Source organism: Myxocyprinus asiaticus, chromosome 36, assembly GCF_019703515.2.
Source record: "Myxocyprinus asiaticus isolate MX2 ecotype Aquarium Trade chromosome 36, UBuf_Myxa_2, whole genome shotgun sequence".
In the NCBI taxonomy this organism is placed as follows: Eukaryota; Metazoa; Chordata; class Actinopteri; order Cypriniformes; family Catostomidae; genus Myxocyprinus; species Myxocyprinus asiaticus.
Window position 1 is genome coordinate 27,101,921 of NC_059379.1, and position 20,297 is coordinate 27,122,217.

Here is a 20,297-nt window from a genome sequence, read left to right on the forward strand (position 1 = left end):
AATAATATTTGGCTGATCATGTGATTGTAACATGGCAGCCCCCATGAGTGGACCCTCTCCATGTAGAATAAAACAGCTTTTATAAGGTTACTGATATGACTGGAGTCTTCAAGCGCTCATGATTGTTTTCATACGTTTCAAAATTACTATTCATTTCTTTGAGTAAAACTTTTTTAATAAGGAATAAATACTGACTGCACCTTTAAATTTACATCGATGAGTAACAAAAAAAAAAAAAAAAAACTTTGATGTTTGAATTTGCCAATTAATTTAGTGACCGAGTGGTCTTATTAAAACTTTTCCCATGCCTTCATTAATTAATAATTTTTTTGCCTTTTATGTAGGCCTCTAGATTTTATTGTTGTTGTCCCAGACTTAGACTTTTAATCTTAACATATGAAAATCCACAAAATATTTACTTGTATAACAAAATATTATTGAAATTTTTTTATGCATTTTTGAGCAAATTATCAATTTGGACAAAGGAGTCATTTTAGACATTTTATTCCATTTAAAATTTTATTTCCACCACAGAATGTTATAAAATTATGCAGTGAGATGTGGAACATGACGTGTTGATTTAGGAAAATGCATTTTGTCAGTCCCACACAAATCTGAAATTCAAATCCTTCATTTTGTCTTTATACACAGCATTAAATCGCTGCTCTTGTGCCTCAGTGAAAAGATTCTTCCAATCACCAGCCACTCCTAAAAAAATACAAAACATAAAATTAAACAGTAACTTGAGTAACATGAATCTCCTGCATACAGCCAAATAGTTTTCAGTGAAACAATCCTCTTAAGTTGTTTTTAAACAGAATCTTGGACAGGTGTTACGCTGCATATTTTACCTTTCCTCAGAAATTCAGACTTCTTTTGGTCCATGTACTCCACTGGTACGAGAGAGTAATTAGACATCTTGTTTTGCTTCATGTTCTTAAAAACACAGTGGTCAGCTATCTTTTCAGTCACTTCTGGGCTCAGAGATTTTCCTAGAAACTGGGCCATTTTCTTCACAGATCCTTTCAAATCCTGTCACAGATTTGAATTATCTCATATTAGAAAACAGGAAGTATTCTCATCCAGTTTTCTGTTGCAGTGACGTGTTAAAAACAAGTTGAGAAACTAGACCTGCATATGTCACTGTAGTCTGTTTCCTACTGTGCAAAGAAGCTACTTACAGATATCATATCCTCATAGAAAATGAAGAGTATGTGTTCTTTATCTTGAGCATTTAACCATCCTTTCACATGATCAAACCAGGAACCAAACATGACTGTGGAAAATGGATATTGTGTCTCAAAATTAAGTGCTGACATGATCATGACATGATAACTGAAATAGTACAAAATGAATTATTTCATCACAAGGGAAAGAGGAATAAGATTATATAAATAGGTATATAAATATATACCTATTATATAGATAGAAATAGGGTGAATATAGGTAAAGTTGAACAAGTGGTACACTTCAACTTAATCATATCACCATGTGTATATTCTTCCATTGCAAAAAAAACATTCATCATTAAAGTTAAATATAAATGAGTATGGAATGACACTGATGTAGTCATTTGGATCATAATTGAAATCAACAGCAATGGCATATCAATAAGTGTCCCACTTTACCTTTACTTTTTAAAATATCTCAACTCTGTAGGTCCATACAATGCAAATGAATGGTGACCAAAACTTGAAAACTTTTTAAAGCTCCAAAAAGCACATAAGTCAGCATAAAAGTAATCCATATGACTCCAGTGGTTTAATCAATGTCTTATGAAGCGTTCCAATAATTTTTGGGTGAGAACAGACTAAAATGTAACTCCTAAAATGTAAGCCACATTTATGTTTCTTTTTGGAGCTTCAAAGTTCTTGCCACCATTCACTTGTATTGTATGGACCTACAGAGCTGAGATATTCTTCTAAAAATCTTTGTGTTCTTCAGAAGAAAGACATTCATTCACAGCTAGGATGGCATGAAGTTAAATGATGAGAATTTTCCTCTTTGAGTGAAACATTCCTTTAATTTGAAAGAGTCCTGAAATCCATACTTTTTCCATCAAGGAACTTCTCCATGAACTCGTCTTGGGTCCCTGGGTTCACAAGGTATGAGGCCATTCCATAGTAGTGGAATGAAGATGTGAACACATCTTTTGGGTTGCGCAAGACATAAAGAACCTGATGCACAATTCAAAGGATAAAATAATCATATTTTAACCTTTGGAGGCACTTTATTAAACCATTAAAAATGTGTGATTCATTAAATCCTAAATATTTTGCATCAAGTGTCAATGAGCATTAAGAGCAGTCTAAGTGTACTTGTCAAAACAATAGTTTTGGAACATTTTACCCTCGGTTTTATTTTGAAAAAAGACTCATTCATCATTTGGTGGTGATAGTGGGTTGCAAAGATGCGAGGAGATGGTCTTTGCTCTAGATTGAGCAATATTGCCCGATGTTCCTCCAGCCATGGTGATCTGTCCCAGTTTGGCACAGTCAGCACGGGAGTGAAATCTCCTTCACTCACTATGAGAGGCACTATCTCTTGCATCCATGTTGTACCTGGGCAAAAATAAAGACATAAGCGGGTAACAAGTGCAACAAATTTCTATTTTCAATTTACAAGCTTTTCATTTGCATTACCTTATCCGTGTCTTTAGTGAGCTGCCTTGACAACATTTTTAAACTGTTTTAACCATTAACTTAACTAAAATATAACCCAATTCCTTAAAGGAATAGTTCACCCAGAAATGAACATTCTCTCATCATTTGCTCACCCTCAGGCCATCCATACAATGCAAGTGAATGGTGACCAAAACTTTGGAGCTCCAAAAAGCATATAAAAGCGGCATTAAAAAGTAATCAATACGACTCCAGAGGTTTAATCAATATCAAAGTTTTCAAAGTTCAAACTTCAAAGTTTAGGCTACCATTCACTTGCCTTGTATGGTCCTACAGAGTTGAGAATTCTTCTAAAAAAAAAAAATCTTCTTCAGCAGAAGAATGAACGTCATACACCTCTGGGATGGCATGAGGGTAAATTATGAGAATTTTCATTTTTGACTGAATTTTGGCGTTGTGATAACTTTTAAGGAAGTTAAGACTCGTTCATGGCTCTTTCAGTGTTGCCAACTTAGCGACTTTGTCGCTAGATTTAGCGACTTTTCAGACCCCTTTAGTGACAAATCTAGCGACTTTTTGGACAAACCTTCTACTTTCCATAGAAAAGAGTCACCAGTACTGTCCTGCAAGCACGAGGTCTTGCTTTCCCGCTGCCCACCTCGCTCTGCATCTAGTCCGTTCAGTGAGTGGCAGACATGGCAGATGACATAGACGTGAATGAGCTTTGCATATGCAAAGAGTGTTGCCAAGGACCAATCACTAATCTGTATGGTTTGCTCCTTTTTTTTTTAAATTTAAACAATTTAATTTGACTGTTTAATTAGATTTTTATTCTTCTCATGCACTTATCACTGTCTTAACACTCACTATCACAGAGGATTAGTTCATTCCCATTTCTGAACTCTCTGAATTCAGATCATTTAGTCAAGTCTGTACATTGTACTTTATTCAAACACATAATAATAAACTTTAAACTTTATTAAACAAGATGGCATACTTCTGAGCGGGCGTGTTGTAAGTACTGTCTTCAGGCAGTTCCGAGATTTACATGAAACTACGCAATATAACCCCGATTAATTTCTTTGTTTGACAAGTTAAACAGCTCCACACTATTCTTGTTGTGCATTTCGCCAGATTCATATGGGTAAGAAAAGAAACGAAACAGAGAACTGGACCAAGTTAAACAAGCCAATATGGTGGCTGAAGAAAGCAAAGATTTCCACGAACTTTCTATGAACTCACTTGTGGAAGAACCACCTGCAACGCCACTTCTGTGTACTCCATGCAAAAGCCTTCTGGGAAAAAAAGGAAAATTGAAGGCCAATATTGATGAGAAAATTGACACACTCCTTGAGGTTGCACTCACATCGAAATGTGATGGCATGTTTCAGCAAGTTGAGTCCATAGAAAAGATCATGGAAAAAACAGCCACATCTATCACTGCTCTTTCTACCGCCATAAGCAAGTTGTTACTAGAGAGCACATCCCACAAAGAAAAGACAGAGAATCTTGAAAAAAAAAAAAAAAAACATTTCCGGTTTGCAGCAGGAAAACAAGCAGTTAAAGGAGATGGGATCTTAGGCTATACGGTGTAAGAGAAATTGGCTAAGACAGGGAGAATAATACGCAAGATCGTCATCAAGATCCTTGCAAATGTTTCTCCAAAGATTGCGCAGAAACTTCCAGATGTTCTAGACTCTATTCTTCGGTTGGAAAGAAAAGAGATGATGGCCGCCCAAGAGTGATAATTATACAGTTCGCCATGTGCCTTTACCAGGATATAGTTTGGAGAGATGCCAAAGAAAACCAGTATCTGAAAGTGAATGAGCTGCGCATTAAAGAGGAACTGTCTTCGGCGGAGAAAGCAGCAAGGAAGAAGGCATGGCACCTAGTGAAACAGGCGAGGGAAGAGAGTAAGAGAGCCAGCTTTCAGGGAGGATTTGCCTTCATTGAAGAAGTGCGTATCAGTGTTCCAGTCATTACTTGAACAAATGAGAGGATGGCGACTGTCAGCTTTTCTGCAAGTGGATGTTTCAATATTAATCGGGGTCAATGCAAGTCTTATTGTCTGACATAACGTTTCATGGTATCTCAGTGTTTGCTTTCTCCAAAGTATTATTCTTAATTGTTCAGTTATCTTATGCAATGACTGAACATAAGCTTGGTAAGTTAAAGTTTATTTCTTTAAATGTTCAAGGTATTTGTGATGCCATTAAAAGAAAAGCTGTTTTTCTTTTCAGTAGACATACAGAAGCTCATGTACTTTTTTTTTCCAAGAGACTCATTCTTGGACCGATTTGAATTTTTGGAAAACCCAGTGGGGAGATCATGTTGTTCTCAGATTGAACAACTCTACTTTAATTACTTGCAGTGTATATGGATTCAGTGTTGGAGCACATAATTTAGAAATGTTTAAGAAAATCAGTGAAATATTAACAGATCTAAAAAAGAATATACAAAGAAGGGTATATAATTATGGGTGGTGACTTTAACGAAGCTCTGAATTATTCAATTGACCGTTTTCTGCCAAAAGTTTAATTTACGACTCTCAGACTTATTTTATAACTGATAATTTACAAGTTATAGATGCATGGAGGTACTTAAACCCCAATTACTGTGATTACACTTGGAACAATAACCCTATTTCTTTGAAATCAAGAATAGATTTTTGGTTGATTCTCATGATTTAATTCAGTATATATCTGAAACAAAAATGACCAGTGCCCCTCTATCAGATCACAAAATGTTTTCGATTTCTTTTAATGGGAATATGGCTTAGGGTAAAATGATTTGTGGATACTGGAAATTAAATTTGCTTTTAGATAATTATTTTGTGGAACAAGTTAAACTTCTAGCAAATATTTTTGAAGATAAACACTTAAGTTATGTACAACAGTGGGAGCAGTTTAAATTTAAAGTCAGGGAAATAGCAACGAGAAGAGGTAAAGTTTGAAAGAAAAACAAACTTAGAAGGATTACAGAGATAACAGGAGAATTAAGTAGTTTAATCAAGGAAAACACACCATCAGAGGATGAACAGGCTAAAGTACACAAACTTAGTTTGGAAATGGATAAATTGTACACGGAATTAGCCAAAGGAGCTTTTGTGAGGTCAAGGGCTAAATGGCTAGAGGAGGGGGGAAAGAAACACCAATTATTTTTTTTCTCTGGAAAGGAGAAATTATGCAAGAAATTCTATCTTGGCCTTAAAAATAAATACAATTTCAACAACAACAAAAACTTTGCATACATCATCTTTTGTTCATTCTTTTTATGAAAAACTTTACACTTGCAAACAGTGAAACATTTTGTTCCTGTAGTTTCAAATGATTATAGAGATTTATGTGAGGATGACATCTCCAAAACTGAGATTTCTAAAGCTCTTTTTTCTATGAAAAAAGGTAAATCTGGATAAGATGGGTTAACGGCTGAATTTTATTGTATGTTTTGGGAGCTGATAGAAAATACTCCATATGGCATGTACAAAGAATGTTTATAAAATAAAGTAATGAGTACAACCATGAAACAAGGCATCATTAGTTTAATTCTGAACCCAGATAAAGACCCTTTACTAATTGATAATTGGAGACCAATTACTTTATTGAATGCTGACTATAAGATTTTAGCCTTAGTATACGTCAGTGAAACTCAAACTGGTTTTATGGCTAAATGTCATATTAGCTGTAATATTAGGCTTGTACTGGACCTTTTAGATTATAATCACTATGTCAACTCTGATGCACTTATTTTGTTTCTGGACTTTTATAAGGCATTCGAAACAACTGAGCACAATTTTTTGTTACAGTGTTTAAATGCATTTGGTTTTGGAAGTCAAATTCATTCAAACTGTTAAAATGTTTTACGGAGGCATTAATAGCTCAATTATATTACAGTCCAATAACTCTAGAAGATTTTTTATCAATAGAGGTGTGAGGCAAGGTTGTCCAATTTCTCCATTTTAGTTTTTGTTAATAGTGGAACTACTGTCAATAGGTAAAGTGCAGAACCCTAATGTTTGCGGTATCTCGTTATTAGGTAGAGAAATACACATTTCACAATTGGCTGATGATACAACTTTATTTTTGAGAGATAAAAACCAAATTAGCAATGCAATTAATTTAGTTCAAACTTTCTCCGAGGCCTCAGGACTCCAGTTAAATATGTCAAAATGTGAAATTCTTTCCCTGCATGGGTCTTCTGAACAATCACTGTTTAACATTCCAGTAAAGGAGTGTATTAAATATTTAGGAAAACATGTCTGTATCCAAAAGCATAATTTCAACCAACTCTTGGCCTAGAAACTGTGCTTTCTGCACAATTTTTCTCCTCACAGAATGAAAATTTGGAATAATGAACTGATTACCATTAAGGGTAAATGTTTTTTTTTATTTTTTTATTATTATTATTATTATTATTATTATTATTTTTTTTTTGGAGAAATGGTTGGAATATGGGATAATTTACTTGTGATCTTTTTGATTCAACATCTAAAATGTACTCTTACAATCTGTTTACGTCCAAGTTGAATTTTCCTTTAAAATATAAAGAATTTCTAGCAGTGATCAAAGCTATTCCTTCTGGGCTTATTCATTTAATGTGTAGCCACCTGGCCTATAATAAAGTAGAAAATAAAGACTGTAATTTCCTTGTAAAAGGCAAGGATATATTTGACCAAAGATGCACTAACAAAGATATTAGACAAGTCTTTCATAATAAAAAAGAAATGTATTCCAAGGGGGAAATTTTATTGGAATTCCATCCAAAGTAACTTTAACTGGAGAAAGGCATGGATGTTGTCCTACAAATTTTGTATTTCAAATAAAGTGAGAGAAATTCATTTAAAGATCTTACACAAAATGTATCCCACTAACATTTTACTTTCTAAGTTTATGGATATTGGAAAAGAATGCTCTTTTTGTAAAAAAAAAATAAATAAATATTGAGTCTTTATGTCATTTGTTTTCTGATTGTCAAATTGTACAGACATTTTGGAAAGACTGTAAAAGACACTGTTTGTTACTATGAACATAAAGACAAAAGTATAGACACATTTTTAAACTTTATAATTCTGAACAGCAAATTTTGTATTCATAAATGCCGAATGTCCAAATCTTCTCCATCGGGTAAGTCTTTTTGTAACGAACTTGTCTTTTTAATGCAGTCACTTAAAGGTGCTATGTGTAATATTTTTACTGTACTAAATCATAAAATGACCATAATATGTCATTAGAGAATTAGGAAACATGCTAAGTTGAAATACTGGCTTCTCCGATAACAATGCTACAGCCAGTATGTTCTATATTTGAACAAGTTTGCAGGCAAACAACACTGCGTGCTGCAGCCATCTAAAAACCACAAGGTGTAGTAAAACAAGGATGAATATTGGAGATGCCTTTGGAAAATGAAGACAGCTTAAAGCCCAGAAATCCTTTAAAACGGATGATGAGTTGGATAATTTGCGTGTCCTCATTCTGGCAACCCACATGAGCTTCGAGTCTGGGGCGAGGCAGACAACTCTCCAATATTCAAACCTTTGAGGTTATGAAAAACACAAAAATTACATCTACTGTAAAGTACTATGAATCTGTATTTGGCGTCATGTGAATACTTTTTTTTTTTAAATCCTACCTTTGGAGTTAATGACATTTTGTGCCTGTTATTGTAATGTTGCTGGTTATGTTGTAATATATATATATATATATATATATATATATATATATATATATATATATATATATATATATATATATATAGCAGCTCCTCATTACACAAAAATCTCAATGCAGAGTGCACAGAGTTCAATGTCCAAGTCAATGCAGCGCGCGTACACGCCTGCTCGGCTCACCAATCAGAATAGAGTGCACTATTTAACTAAAGGCTAACTAAAAGGCAACTAAAATTCTCTTCTTTGCAAATTTACATTTCCAAATTACTACAGACGTAAACGATCGTTATCATGGTAAATTGTTAAGACTTTTAGTCTACTTGAGAAATGAGAGCGTGAGTTGGTAAATACCTTAATTGAAGAATAAGATAAAACTCACTCTTAGTTATAAATTTACTTACCCGACTTGGGATAAGTGGCAATCAGGATGTCATCCGGGCGAAAGGTGAAGTCCTCATAGTATTTTAGACTTTCTGGAGGGTGCAAATGCGATGGCACGTAAACCCCTTTATATACCGAGTACAATTCAGCTTCCGTCATTTTCTGAACCAAGCGACAAGTAAAACAAGGACTGGGGTAATACCGCGAGGATTCGTGGATTTCATGAATACATGGACCCTCCTCTATTCACTATAGCTTACTGTGGTTCAGTTGTCAGCAGGGCTTTTTTATTTAATTATTTTATGAAGGTCCCATTAAAACCAACTTGCCATGCTCACATCATTTATTTTTGGTGCTTTTCAAAGGTATTTTATGTATAGTTATACTTTTTTTTGTCCCTTGTCCCAGACGCTTTATCTAGGCTATATTAAACTATGAAAATCCATTATGAAAATACAAATAATTACATGTTTAAACATTTGATAACCTAAACAAAGCTTGAAACAAACATAAGCCATTTCAATATTTATTGTGTAAAGATGATTTCTATACGTTTGTCATAAACACTGATTAAAAAAATAATAATTGGTTGTCACTGCCAATCATGCTGTACATTTGACACATTATTAAAAAGTGTGAAAATATTGTGTGCATTTGAGATGCATAGAACACGAAAAAAGGGACACCACTGTATGTGAGATAGGCTGTGTGATATGTGTGTACTACTGTATATGTGAGATATGTGTGATATATTTGACATCTCACATAGTGGTGTATGTCCCTTTTTTTCACAATAATACTTTGCAGGCTTCTTGCACATACATTATTTGGATTTGTATGACCTACACACCTATAAATGTGTTCTTCTTAAAAGGCACAGTGAGTTTCTTACAACTTTTAATTATTTAGATACATACAGTAAAATGCTAGTTATAAAATTAGACTAAGCAAGACAAAGGAGTCACCTTCTTTTCTTCTTCTTCTTTTTTTAAAAAAATGGTTTCCATTACCGTCTTTTCTACCAGAAATTTAAACACAATACAGAATTTAAGATGTGCTGGAAATGACATGGTGGTGGGAATTTTAGAAGAAAAAATAAATAAATCCTGTGATGTATGTACTGCACATACACTGTTGAGTGAGTGTGAAAAATGTTTAAACAAGACTTTACTTTCTACATGTCCACTGTGCTAAGAGTGCCAGAAGTTGAAGAAACACCCATATATTTATTATGTAAATATTTACAGTTAATAAATTAATAGTTCATGTCTTTTGTACATACAGACAGTCATTCCTTTGCTGTAGCTGTCATATGCAAACAGTGTGGTTTGCTGGTCAAAGCTAGCCGACAGGTCCCAGAAGCAGGGGATCTTTTGGATATATTGGATGTATATCCAATTGAACTGTTGCAACTAAAACAAATGTTCTCACAACCATTCATTTTAACTATGTTCAGTTATTGGTACAGTTATAGTTAGTGTACAACTTATGTGTGTACTCAAACTTGTATGATGGCTGTGAGCACACAGGCTTGCTTGCTGTTGTCAACTAGGCTGCAATTGCACGTTTACATATGTGTTTTATGCCTGTTATAAGCCATGCTGAAAATTATACCGTATACATTAAGCTAAAGTTCAACAATCCTCTAGGAAAACTGCAAGACATTAAAGTGATAGTTCACCCAAAAATGAAAACTCTCTCATCATTTACTCACCCTCATACCATCCCAGATGTGTATGACTTTCTTTCTTCATCAGAACACAAAAGAAGATTTTTAGAACAATATTTCAGCTCTGTTGGTCCTCACAATGCAAGTGAATGGTGATCAGACATTTGTAGCTCCAAAATTCACATTTTAAAAAACATTTAAAAAAAGTAATCCATACAATTACAGTTTAAAAAGTACTTCCATGTTTCCTTTCATGTAATTTTTGGAGCTACAAATGTCTGATCACCATTCACTTGCATTGTATGGACCTACAGAGCTGAGTTATTCTTCTAAAAATCTTCTTTTGTGGTCAGCTGAAGAAAGAAAGTCATACACATCTGGGATGGCAAGAAGGTGAGTAAATAATGAGAGAATTTTCATTTTTGGGTGAACTATCCCTTTAAATGTGCAGAAAGTGAAAACTGAAAGGCTGTCCAGATGTAAGAAAACAAATGAACATTTAAGGGGCCAAATATATCCATTAATCCTATCCTAAACCAAGGTTGCTTTTAGTTGGTCTATGCTGAGTAGGTGGATTTAATATATTATCATAATTTAATAGTTAATTACTGTGAATAATTTCAAGAACAATACTTTAAATCACAAAATTCAACTATAAATGGAATAATCACACAATTATGATGGCAATAAAATTTGTCATCTGTACATATAAAACTTGTTGTTAAAAAGGAAACAAAATGCGTGTTTTTTCTTTTTTTTTTTTTTTTTTTTCTCCAGAATTTCTATGCAGGTATCTCTGTGGAAGGACCAAAAGTAGAGTTTGAGTTGAGTTTGGGATTATGTGGGAAGTTTTGCCCTTTTTTCCTTTGTTGTAGTGCTGTCTGATCTAGCAACTAGTAACCGGGTCCTTTCTCCCGACATCTGAATGAGCTCCCTACCACTACAGAGGAAGAAGAAAAATGGTTTTAAGAATGACTAGGAATTACCATGATGCATTAACAGACAAGAGCTGCAGTTTTCACAGGCAGTGGCTTGATCAAATTCTACTCACGTTTTGTGGTCCACCCCTACCAGACTGAGTCCATTTACTGCTAGAATGCGATCCCCTGCTCTCAGCCTCTGGGACAAAGCAGCCGGAGAATCTGGGATCACTGTTTTTATGTATATCCCACTGACTTTAAATGGTGTTTCCTGTGTAAGAAATGATTATTGTTCCACAATTTCTGTAATTCTGTAAGACAGCTCAGTAATGAAAAACACTTTTTCCCACCAAACACTCTTTGATTCTTACTGTAATATGTTCCATATGAAGTTGCTAAAAAATATTCTATTTATAACCACTTGGAGATGCTGCTGTCTATAAAGAAACTACAACAATAAACGTGATAAAAGAGTCACTAAAAGAGTCAGAGAGAAGTTGAATTTTCATCACAGATACTGAGTAATTTACAGTGTTTGGTTTCAATATGTTGTTTTACATAAAAGGACTTGCAAACAGATGCAAGACTTTTAAATAACTTCTATCTTATATAAGATATAAAATCCCAAAACGTCCAGGTTTGAATAGAAATTCCTTTTTTTTTTCTTTCAACAGGCTTATAATGTTTAGCACCAAAACTTCTAGAAGGGCATTTAACTGCACAGAGGGGTGACGCAGGAAGTAAAACATAACTCTTCAGACTCCTAAACCCCTCTGCAATAACAGTCAGTGATCCTTTAGATCTACTAACCTCTACATCCACCAGTGCCAGACCCAGACCACACGCGCCTCTCTGCAACTCGAGCACAAACACATCTTCCTCTCCAATATTATGCTCTTCACTCTCGCCTACAAACACAGACATCAGCCTGAGACTTAAAAACATTTTAAAAAGCATTTTAAGGCCACATAGGAGTGCTCTTGATATAAAGTATGTTCCAAAAGGTAAGCAGAGTGATTATGCTGCCTTCTATAAAGTTTTCTTTTAGCAAAATTCAAAAGAGGCCAATATATATATATATACTGTACATCCCATCAAAGATGGCAGATAAAGTGAGAAAAATAAACTTAGAATATGATTATACTGTATTTAGAATTCATCAAATACAGCATTAGTAGCATTGGTTAAAAAAAAAAAAAAAATCAATTTAGAGCAATGTTCCCGGTTCAACAGCATTTGTGGCATAATATTGATTACCCCAAAAGCTAATAAAAAAACGAATAAAAACTAACTTTGACTTGTCCCCCGTTCATTAAAAAAAAAAGCAAAAATCATGGTTACTGTAAGGCACTTACAATGAAAGTGAACAGGGCCAGTCCATAAACATTAAAATACACACTGTTTCAAAAGTATGTAAAAGGGATAGTTCACCCAAAAATGAAAGTTCTCTCATCATTTACTCACCCTCATGCCATCCCAGATGTGACTTTCTTTCTTCAGCAGAACACAAATTAAGATTTTTAGAAGAATATTTCAGCTCTGTAGGTCCATACAATGCAAGTGAATGGTGATCAGACATTTGTAGCTCCAAAAATCACATAAAGGAAACATAGAAGTAATCCATAAGACCCCAGTGGTTAAATCCATAGCTTCAGAAGTAATATAATAGGTGTGGGTGAGAAACAGAACAATATTTAAGTCCTTTTTTACAAAACATCTCCACTTTAATTTTCACTTTCAGATGTGAAAGTGAAACTAAACAAGCACCACATGTGACTTTCAGATGTAAGAGTGAAAGTGGAGATTCAGACTTCAATTTTGATCTGTTTCTCACACACACCTATTATATCGCTTCCAAAGATATGGATTTAACAATTGGAATCATCTGGATTACTTCTATGTTTCCTTTATGTGACTTTTGGAGCTACAAAGGTCTGAGCACAATTCACTTGCATTGTGAGGACCTACAGAGCTGAAATATTGTTCTAAAAATATTTGTTTGTGTTCTGCTGAAGAAAGAAAGTCATACACATGTAGGATGGCATGAAGTTGAGTAAATGATGAAAGAATTTCATTTTTGGGAGAACTATCCCTTTAATATGATTTCAGTGTGATAAAATCGCTTAATAACCTTATCTGTTTACAGTTATGACCAATATTACAACATCATTGTCATGATGACATAACCCCAGTAAACCCCGTAATCCCAGTAAATGATTTAATCACAATAAAATCATGTAACATGTCTTATGCTTATGTACAGTATGTGGCCGTACATTTGAAATAGTGTGTATTTTAATATTCATAGACTGACCCCATTCAATTCCATTTTAAGTGCCTTAGTGTAACTAACTTTTTTTTGTTTTTTTGTTAATAAACCAGGGACAGGACAAAATAATTTTCTGTGGTAATCAATATTATAACATTGATACTATAGATTCACCATACCTTGTATTTAACCCAGAACATAATTTTAAAAATGTATATTTGCATGTGCTTTATAATTTGATGCTTATTAGAGTATTGCTTTATTAGCTTAACAACCTGTCAGTGCCAAACTAATTAAATTAATTCTGTTAATTAATTCAAAGGAAAAATGCCACATATTTTGTCAAAATTGGGTTACTGTATGATGAGTCCTGTGACAGATGGGATTGGTAATGCTCAGCAGGGTGAAAGCAGCTGTAACTACAAAATGCAGGCTAAAGCAAGTTACTTTAAATCAATTTTTCCACTTTGAGTTTTTGATGTAGAGCATTCCAAATCTCTTACTAACGAGTTTCTATTTCAGTTAGTATACTGACTTATAGGGCAGCTGCCTATGTAGGCAGTAGACAGCAAGGCAGCTCTCTAGATGTTGGAATGGAGCCTCACTCAGAAAATGTACACAATGTAATTCCTTTCAGAGTTAAAATCTTAACAGCGCTTTTGAGTGGCTACACATACTGTATGTTGCTATTTTAAACATCCTGGTTCCATAATGGTTATATACAATACATTTATTTAGGTACAAAGTATACAACATCATGTCACCTTCGTCTTGTTTGATTGCACCAATGTTTTTGAAGGTTTGATCTGCCTGCTGTTGGTCTGTTTCAGAATCCATCAGCTCCAGGTTCTGTGGTGTGTTTGGTGGGGTAAGTAAACATGACGGGTCCAGTGTCAGTCGCTCCACACTGCTGTGGTTCACTCTGTTATTCTGCAGCTCAAGATTCTGCAGCTTTTTTGTTAAAATTGCTTCACAAGAGCCCAAGTCACTCATTCCAGCATGAGGAAACACAATCTCTGTATGGCCTATCTCAAGCTGAGCTTTTGGGAGAACTTTCATTTTGGTAAGCTTGGCCTCCATTGGCACTGCAGAAACAAGCTGTAATATGACCAACAAAAGTAGAAGACAGTTGCTGGTTTAAACTTGAAATATAAACATACAGTAAAAGTCTAAATAAGGACAAAATGTACATGCAAGAATCTTGAATGATCAAATACGGTGGCCTTCCATGCCATACTTTAAAATTTAATTAGACAACAAAATATCAAACCACGTGGCATCTGCAAACAGAAGATGTGAGTCATTTTTGCAATTAGTAACCAAATGGTCTTAAGTTAATTCAGTGGCTGTAAAAAGACATTTTATGTCTCGATTTTAAACAGTATATCAATTGTTTTATAAATTAAAACCCAACAAACTGATTCTTGTGATTTGGTTTTTGTTTTGTTTTTTTGCTTGAAAAGAGTGCTCATACTTTCTATAAAATTAATGCCACTTGGTTTGATATTTTATTATCTAATAATTGCAATGATATTTATACACTTTTAAGTGTTGCTTGTGTCACAATACTTTTTGGAGCCACTGTATATAGGCCTATAAAAAACGATGTACTGTACCTGAGGCGGCTCTGTGGAACATGGGTCTGATTCTGGGTCAGTGAGTTTTCTGATCAGCCTTTGAAATTGGCTCCATTGTTTAATTAGACCTGTCTCACTGATAGGTCTTTTTAGCTCCAGCACAAAGCCATCAATAGGGAGGATGAGAGGTGGATGGTTATCAAAACTTTCCAGAATGTCAACTGTGTAGAACAGCAAACAAAAAATCATTGTGGCGATAATGTTCACTTAAAAAAAATGCTCATACATTATGGTGACCTGAGTTTAACTGTGTTCCTTTTTCACATGAAGCATTATTTTAAAAATTAAGTAGGTTATAACTCAATAAATAGATTAAGGCATATTTCACACATCCTGCATCTGCAGCACATAAGTGACGCTGCAGCGTAACTGCAACTGTAGGCGTGGGTTGCGCTTTCACCCTGACAGCGTTTCTGCTGCGTAACATAATTGCGGCCCTATACAGCAAACAAAGTGATTTATGAGTTACAGTTTTGAGTATTTTCTATGATGTAGCCATAAATTAAAACATGGTTAAAGATCACCCAAAAATGCATTCCAAACCCACATAACTTTCTTTCTTACATGGAACACAAAAGGAGCAGTTTTAAAGTAGCTCAATCAAACCTTCGCCTAAAGTTCTGTCTACGGACGATCACCAGTTTTTTTTATAAGTAAATTGAACTAAGATGCACTTGACAGTACAAATCAACAGTTTAAACTGTTTCTTTATCTTGACACAGCACATGACTATGTGTGTCATCTTCCATTTGAATGTACAACAGTATAAGAGTGAGATGTACAAGAGGGCAAAGTGTTCCCAGTTAATGAGGAGCTCTGTGCTGTTCAGGTTACACCTAGAGAATTAATGTGTTCAACTCAAGTCTGAAGAGACCAGTGTAAGCCCAGTCTTGCTTGTAATGTTATTGTTTTCACTGTTACAACAGGTTAATTTCCTCTTTGTATTTTAAATATGATGCAGTTGTCGACACTGTGATATTTTCATCTCAACTGAACCTTCGCTAAGCTCCCTTGTTTATGGTTGCTCGCTCTGACAAGCTCTACAGAACTCCCCATTGGAATGAATGGGAGATTGCCATGAACGACGCGGTTTTTGGCAAAATATTCTCATTAACGGAATGGATTATATTTTAACGTGGGCTGGTATGAAGAGTGACATTGTAATGCACAATTATCTGAAGTTTTTTGTCAAATAAATTGTTAAATTACACAGTAATTTGGTTAAAAACTGTGGAGACTGTGAATCAGAATCAAAGCAAATGATTATTACAGTCACGTGAAAAGAGAAAAACATCATTACACATCTAATAACATAAGCGTAAGTGAACAGAGCTGTTTATAACATCTCATAACACACTCATTTTGATGCTGTGAACTGTTTATTTACTATCGCTTTTACTGCGACTTGAATCAATACATTAATGAATTAACGTGCAGTTATTAGCTTTAGTTTACCTTGGAGCAAATGTAGGTGTCCTTGCAGATGTTATACAGTATGTTCATTTGGGAATGAGGGCTGACACAATTTAATCCATAACATGCTCTTTTCCAGATTTATTTAAAGATTATTTTAAAAAAAGAAAGAAAAACATGGCATGTATCCTCTCTGGATAACTCGTGTCACTATTGCAAATGACCCTGCAACAATGATTTTTTTTTACCTTTTGTTTTATTATTTTTATAAAATCCCGCTTAAAGGTACTCAAAAGCACATTACTTCCATAGGCTGTCATTAGAAAATAGCAAACGCATGCCAGAATAATGGTGGCAGGGCAACAGTTGCTAAGACAGGATTGGTCAGATGCACTTTTAAGGAGGGGCTTAGCGAAGGGTCAATTAAATATATATATACTGTATATATTTATTCATTTACACTGCATTGAAATGTCATTATTGCAATTCATCTTGCTGTATTTGGTCACAATGAATGCTTCCCCAATCATTGCACTCAATCAGGGAGAATATAACTCCACGTTTACAAGATTAGACCATTTATTTTCTTTAATCAGACTCTGGGATGTAAATATTCCTTTATACCTGGAGATTATATTAAAAAGTAAGTACATGAAAGCAATGCGATCATTATCATTGCTTTGTCACGGCTCCGGTGAGTTTGTTGGTTTGTTTTGTATGTTTTGTCATTTTCTCTCCCTCATGTCTCGCAGGCAAGGTCGGCATGCATGATCGGCGTTTCCATGGGAACATTGATTGTTCCTGGGGGAAGGCTGATACATGCCCACTGATTAGCGTGCCAAGCAACACCTGTAAAAGCCTCCTATTATGCCTTTACTATGGAGCTCCGCCAAGTGTTTGATCACTCGGCTCAAGGTTGGGAGGCGACGAGGGTTTTATCTGGTCTGTCACAAGGAGATCGATGAGTATCCGATTGTAAGGGGGTTCAGTGGAAAGGAGGAGGCGAGAACCGGCTTAATAATATAAATAATAATTTAATGAACAACTTAAACACAACACACAACCAAAAACACACAGTACAGCTGTCTGTAATTCTCTCTCTCTCGAGCTGTCGTCCCCTCTGACCCCCAGTGGACAGAACGCCCCTCCGCGTTCCCGGCGTCCCGTGGGGACTCTCCTCCTCCCCTGGCAGCGGCCCTACCACTCCAGGCGGTCAGGGAGTCGCTTCCCTCCTCCCCCCGCGGACGGCGGTCTTCTCTCGACCCCTCCGCGTTCCCGGGGGACGGCAGGGCACTCCTCCGCCCCCGGCAGCGGATCCCTCGCTCCAGGCGGTCGGGGAGTCCCGTCCCCACTCGCCTCGTGGACGGCGGCCGTTCCCCGTGTCCGGGTGGTCGGGCTACTCCATCCCCCATTGGACGGCAGTGGCGCTCACCTGGGTGGACGGCAGTGGTGTCGAGGACCCTGCGACGGGAATCCCTCCTCCTACCCGGGTTTCGGCACCAGTGTAAGGGGGTTCAGTGGAAAGGAGGAGGCGAGAACCGGCTTAATAATATAAATAATAATTTAATGAACAACTTAAACACACAACCAAAAACACACAGTACAGCTGTCTGTAATTCTCTCTCTCTCGAGCTGTCGTCCCCGGCCGCCTTTATCCCTCGCGCGCCCCATCAGGCTGATTGGGGTGTGTCTCATTCCAGCCCGGCCCCGCCCTCCTCGGCTCTACACCGATTATGCGATTGAATTTCACACCCTAGCTGCTTCTTGTGAGTGGAATGACCATACTATGTGGGATCGATTTCTGCATGGTCTTCCCGACGACATTATGGCCGAGATTTATTGTTTGGATTTGCCTCCATACTTTGATGACTTGGTGGATTTGGCTATCCGAGTCGATCAACGCCTGACCTTTCCACCTATCCTGGCGGCTGATCCTCCTACCCGTTCTGCCTCTCCAGCCAACTCGCCAGTATCACCGCCCGACACTGAGCCTATGCAAGTCGCTAGAACTCAAAGCTCACGCAGGGAGAAACAGTGAAGTCTTGTTAATGGACTGTGTTTTTACTGTGCTGCTTCTGATTATCTCTCTGCTTCCTGTCCGGTAAAAGACATCACTCGTCGGTAGGAGAGGGGTTACTGGCGAATGTAACACTTTTGAACAAAACGCCTGGACTTCGGACACTTCTCCCGGCCCAGCTGAAATATGGATCTGCCTGTAACACGGTTTCCGCCTTGGTTGATTCCGGAGCTGAAGGGAACTTTATGGATTTCTATTGGCTTCTAAGTGGCGACTTCTTATGGTCCAGTTGGAAAGACCCATCACCACCCACACCCTAAGTGGCACGCCTCTGTCCGTCATCACTCAATCCACAAGGCCGGTCACCTTCGTCTCTGGGAATCATACGAAGCAGTTTTCCTTCTACCTTATCCAATCTCCATCGGCACCGGTAGTGTTGGGGCATCCTTGGTTGGTAACGCACAACCCACACATAGATTGGTCAACCAACACTGTTCTTGTTTGGAGTCCTTATTGTTTGTCTTAACTCTGCAGTTTCCCCTGTCCAGTCTTGTGTTTCATTACAGGATGAACCAGCAGACTTATCCAGAGTACCATTGACATACAATGACTTGAGGGCGGTGTTCAGCCGGTCCCACGCTGTGACCCTTCCTCCTCATCGCCCATATGACTGTGCGATTAAACTGCTTCCTGGCACTTTGTCGCCTCTGGAATGGCTGTACTCGCTCTCGGCTCCAGAGAGGGAGGCCATGAACAGGTAAATCAATGATTCTCTGGCAGCCAGTCTCATTCGCCCTTCCTATTCACTGGCAGGGGCAGGGTTCTTCTTCGTGGAGAAGAAGGATGGCTCGCTTAGACCTTGCATAGATTATCGGGGGCTGAATGACATCACGGTGAAGAATCGCTATCCTTTACCGTTGATGTCCTCAGCCTTCGAACTCTTGCAGGGTGCGTCCGTCTTTACGAAGTTGGACTTATGCAACGCTTATCACCTTGTCTGGATTAGGAAGGGGGATGAGAGGAAGATGGCTTTTAACACCCATAGGGTTGTCATGCCTTACGTATTGGTTAACGTGCTTAGAGACATGGTCGATCGTTTTGTGTTTGTCTAATCAGCTGATTGTCAAGGCGAAGAAATGCGCTTTTCATGCACAGTCGGTTCCGTTCCTAGGGTTCATAATTTCGTCCGAGGGAGTACGCATGGACCCAACTAAGGTTAAAGCCAGCTCCGATTGGCCCACCCCAGATTCTCGCAAGGCACTGCAGAGGTTTCTGGGGTTTGCCAATTTTTATCGGAGGTTTATAAGGAACTACAGTCAGTTCACTGCACCTCTGACGAACCTCACCTCCACACGCACTGACTTTTGTTGGTCCACACAAGCTGAGGCTGCGTTTTCTAAATTAAAGGAGCAGTTTTCTACTGCACCCATCCTCGTTACTCCCGATCCTGCAAGTCAGTTCGTGGTGGAAGTGGACGCGTCAGAGGTTGGTGTCGGAGCAGTCTTGTCACAGTGCTCCCCCTCGCATGGAAAGATGCATCCGTGTGCCTTTTTTCACACCGCTTAACACCAGCTGAACAGAATTATGATGTCCGAAAGTATCTCGATACTTTGAGGTCGAGACCTCCAACGCCGCACCAGATACCATTCTACCCGCCATTCGCATGGTGGGCATGGTATCCTGGGAGGTAGAGACGCTGATTATG

General features: G+C 37.2%; 2 protein-coding genes across 3 annotated transcripts in view; both read right to left on the bottom strand.

Annotated features, from left to right (window-relative positions):
- Window positions 1-510: 510 nt before the first annotated feature.
- On the bottom strand, window positions 511-8,854 carry LOC127427089 (sulfotransferase 2B1-like). Of its 2 annotated transcripts, none has more exons than XM_051674450.1 (6): window positions 8,688-8,854; window positions 2,350-2,561; window positions 2,051-2,177; window positions 1,182-1,276; window positions 852-1,032; window positions 511-708 (listed from the first exon to the last, which is right to left on the bottom strand). In XM_051674450.1, exons 1-6 carry the CDS (start codon window positions 8,824-8,826, stop codon window positions 599-601), a joined length of 864 nt encoding a protein of 287 aa, XP_051530410.1. In that variant the 5' UTR covers window positions 8,827-8,854; the 3' UTR covers window positions 511-598. The 2 variants fall into 2 exon arrangements, with proteins under 2 accessions (XP_051530410.1, XP_051530409.1); XM_051674449.1 differs by lacking the exon at window positions 8,688-8,854 and adding an exon at window positions 3,864-4,102.
- Window positions 8,855-10,757: 1,903 nt separating this feature from the next.
- The window catches only part of LOC127427206 (ras-associating and dilute domain-containing protein-like), a 40,383-nt gene continuing 30,843 nt past the window's right edge, over window positions 10,758-20,297 (bottom strand). Inside the window, exons 11-15 of the mRNA XM_051674677.1 lie at window positions 15,142-15,323; window positions 14,290-14,623; window positions 12,067-12,164; window positions 11,388-11,527; window positions 10,758-11,276 (exon numbers count right to left, since the gene is read on the bottom strand). Coding sequence (XP_051530637.1) covers window positions 11,174-11,276; window positions 11,388-11,527; window positions 12,067-12,164; window positions 14,290-14,623; window positions 15,142-15,323 — 857 coding nt within the window. The 3' untranslated portion in view covers window positions 10,758-11,173. The remainder of the gene's footprint in view (window positions 11,277-11,387; window positions 11,528-12,066; window positions 12,165-14,289; window positions 14,624-15,141; window positions 15,324-20,297) is intronic.

Bases quoted from the DNA above. Each gene is read 5' to 3' on its own strand.
- LOC127427089 (XM_051674449.1), bottom strand. From the start codon at position 4,005: ATGCCATCACATTTCGATGTGAGTGCAACCTCAAGGAGTGTGTCAATT. The intron at 2,562-3,863 runs GTGAGTTCATAG...ATTTTTGCCCAG, and splicing joins TGCAGGTGGTTCTTCCACAA to GTACAACATGGATGCAAGAG. The intron at 709-851 runs GTAAAATATGCA...GTATTTTTTTAG, and splicing joins GTCTGAATTTCTGAGGAAAG to GAGTGGCTGGTGATTGGAAG.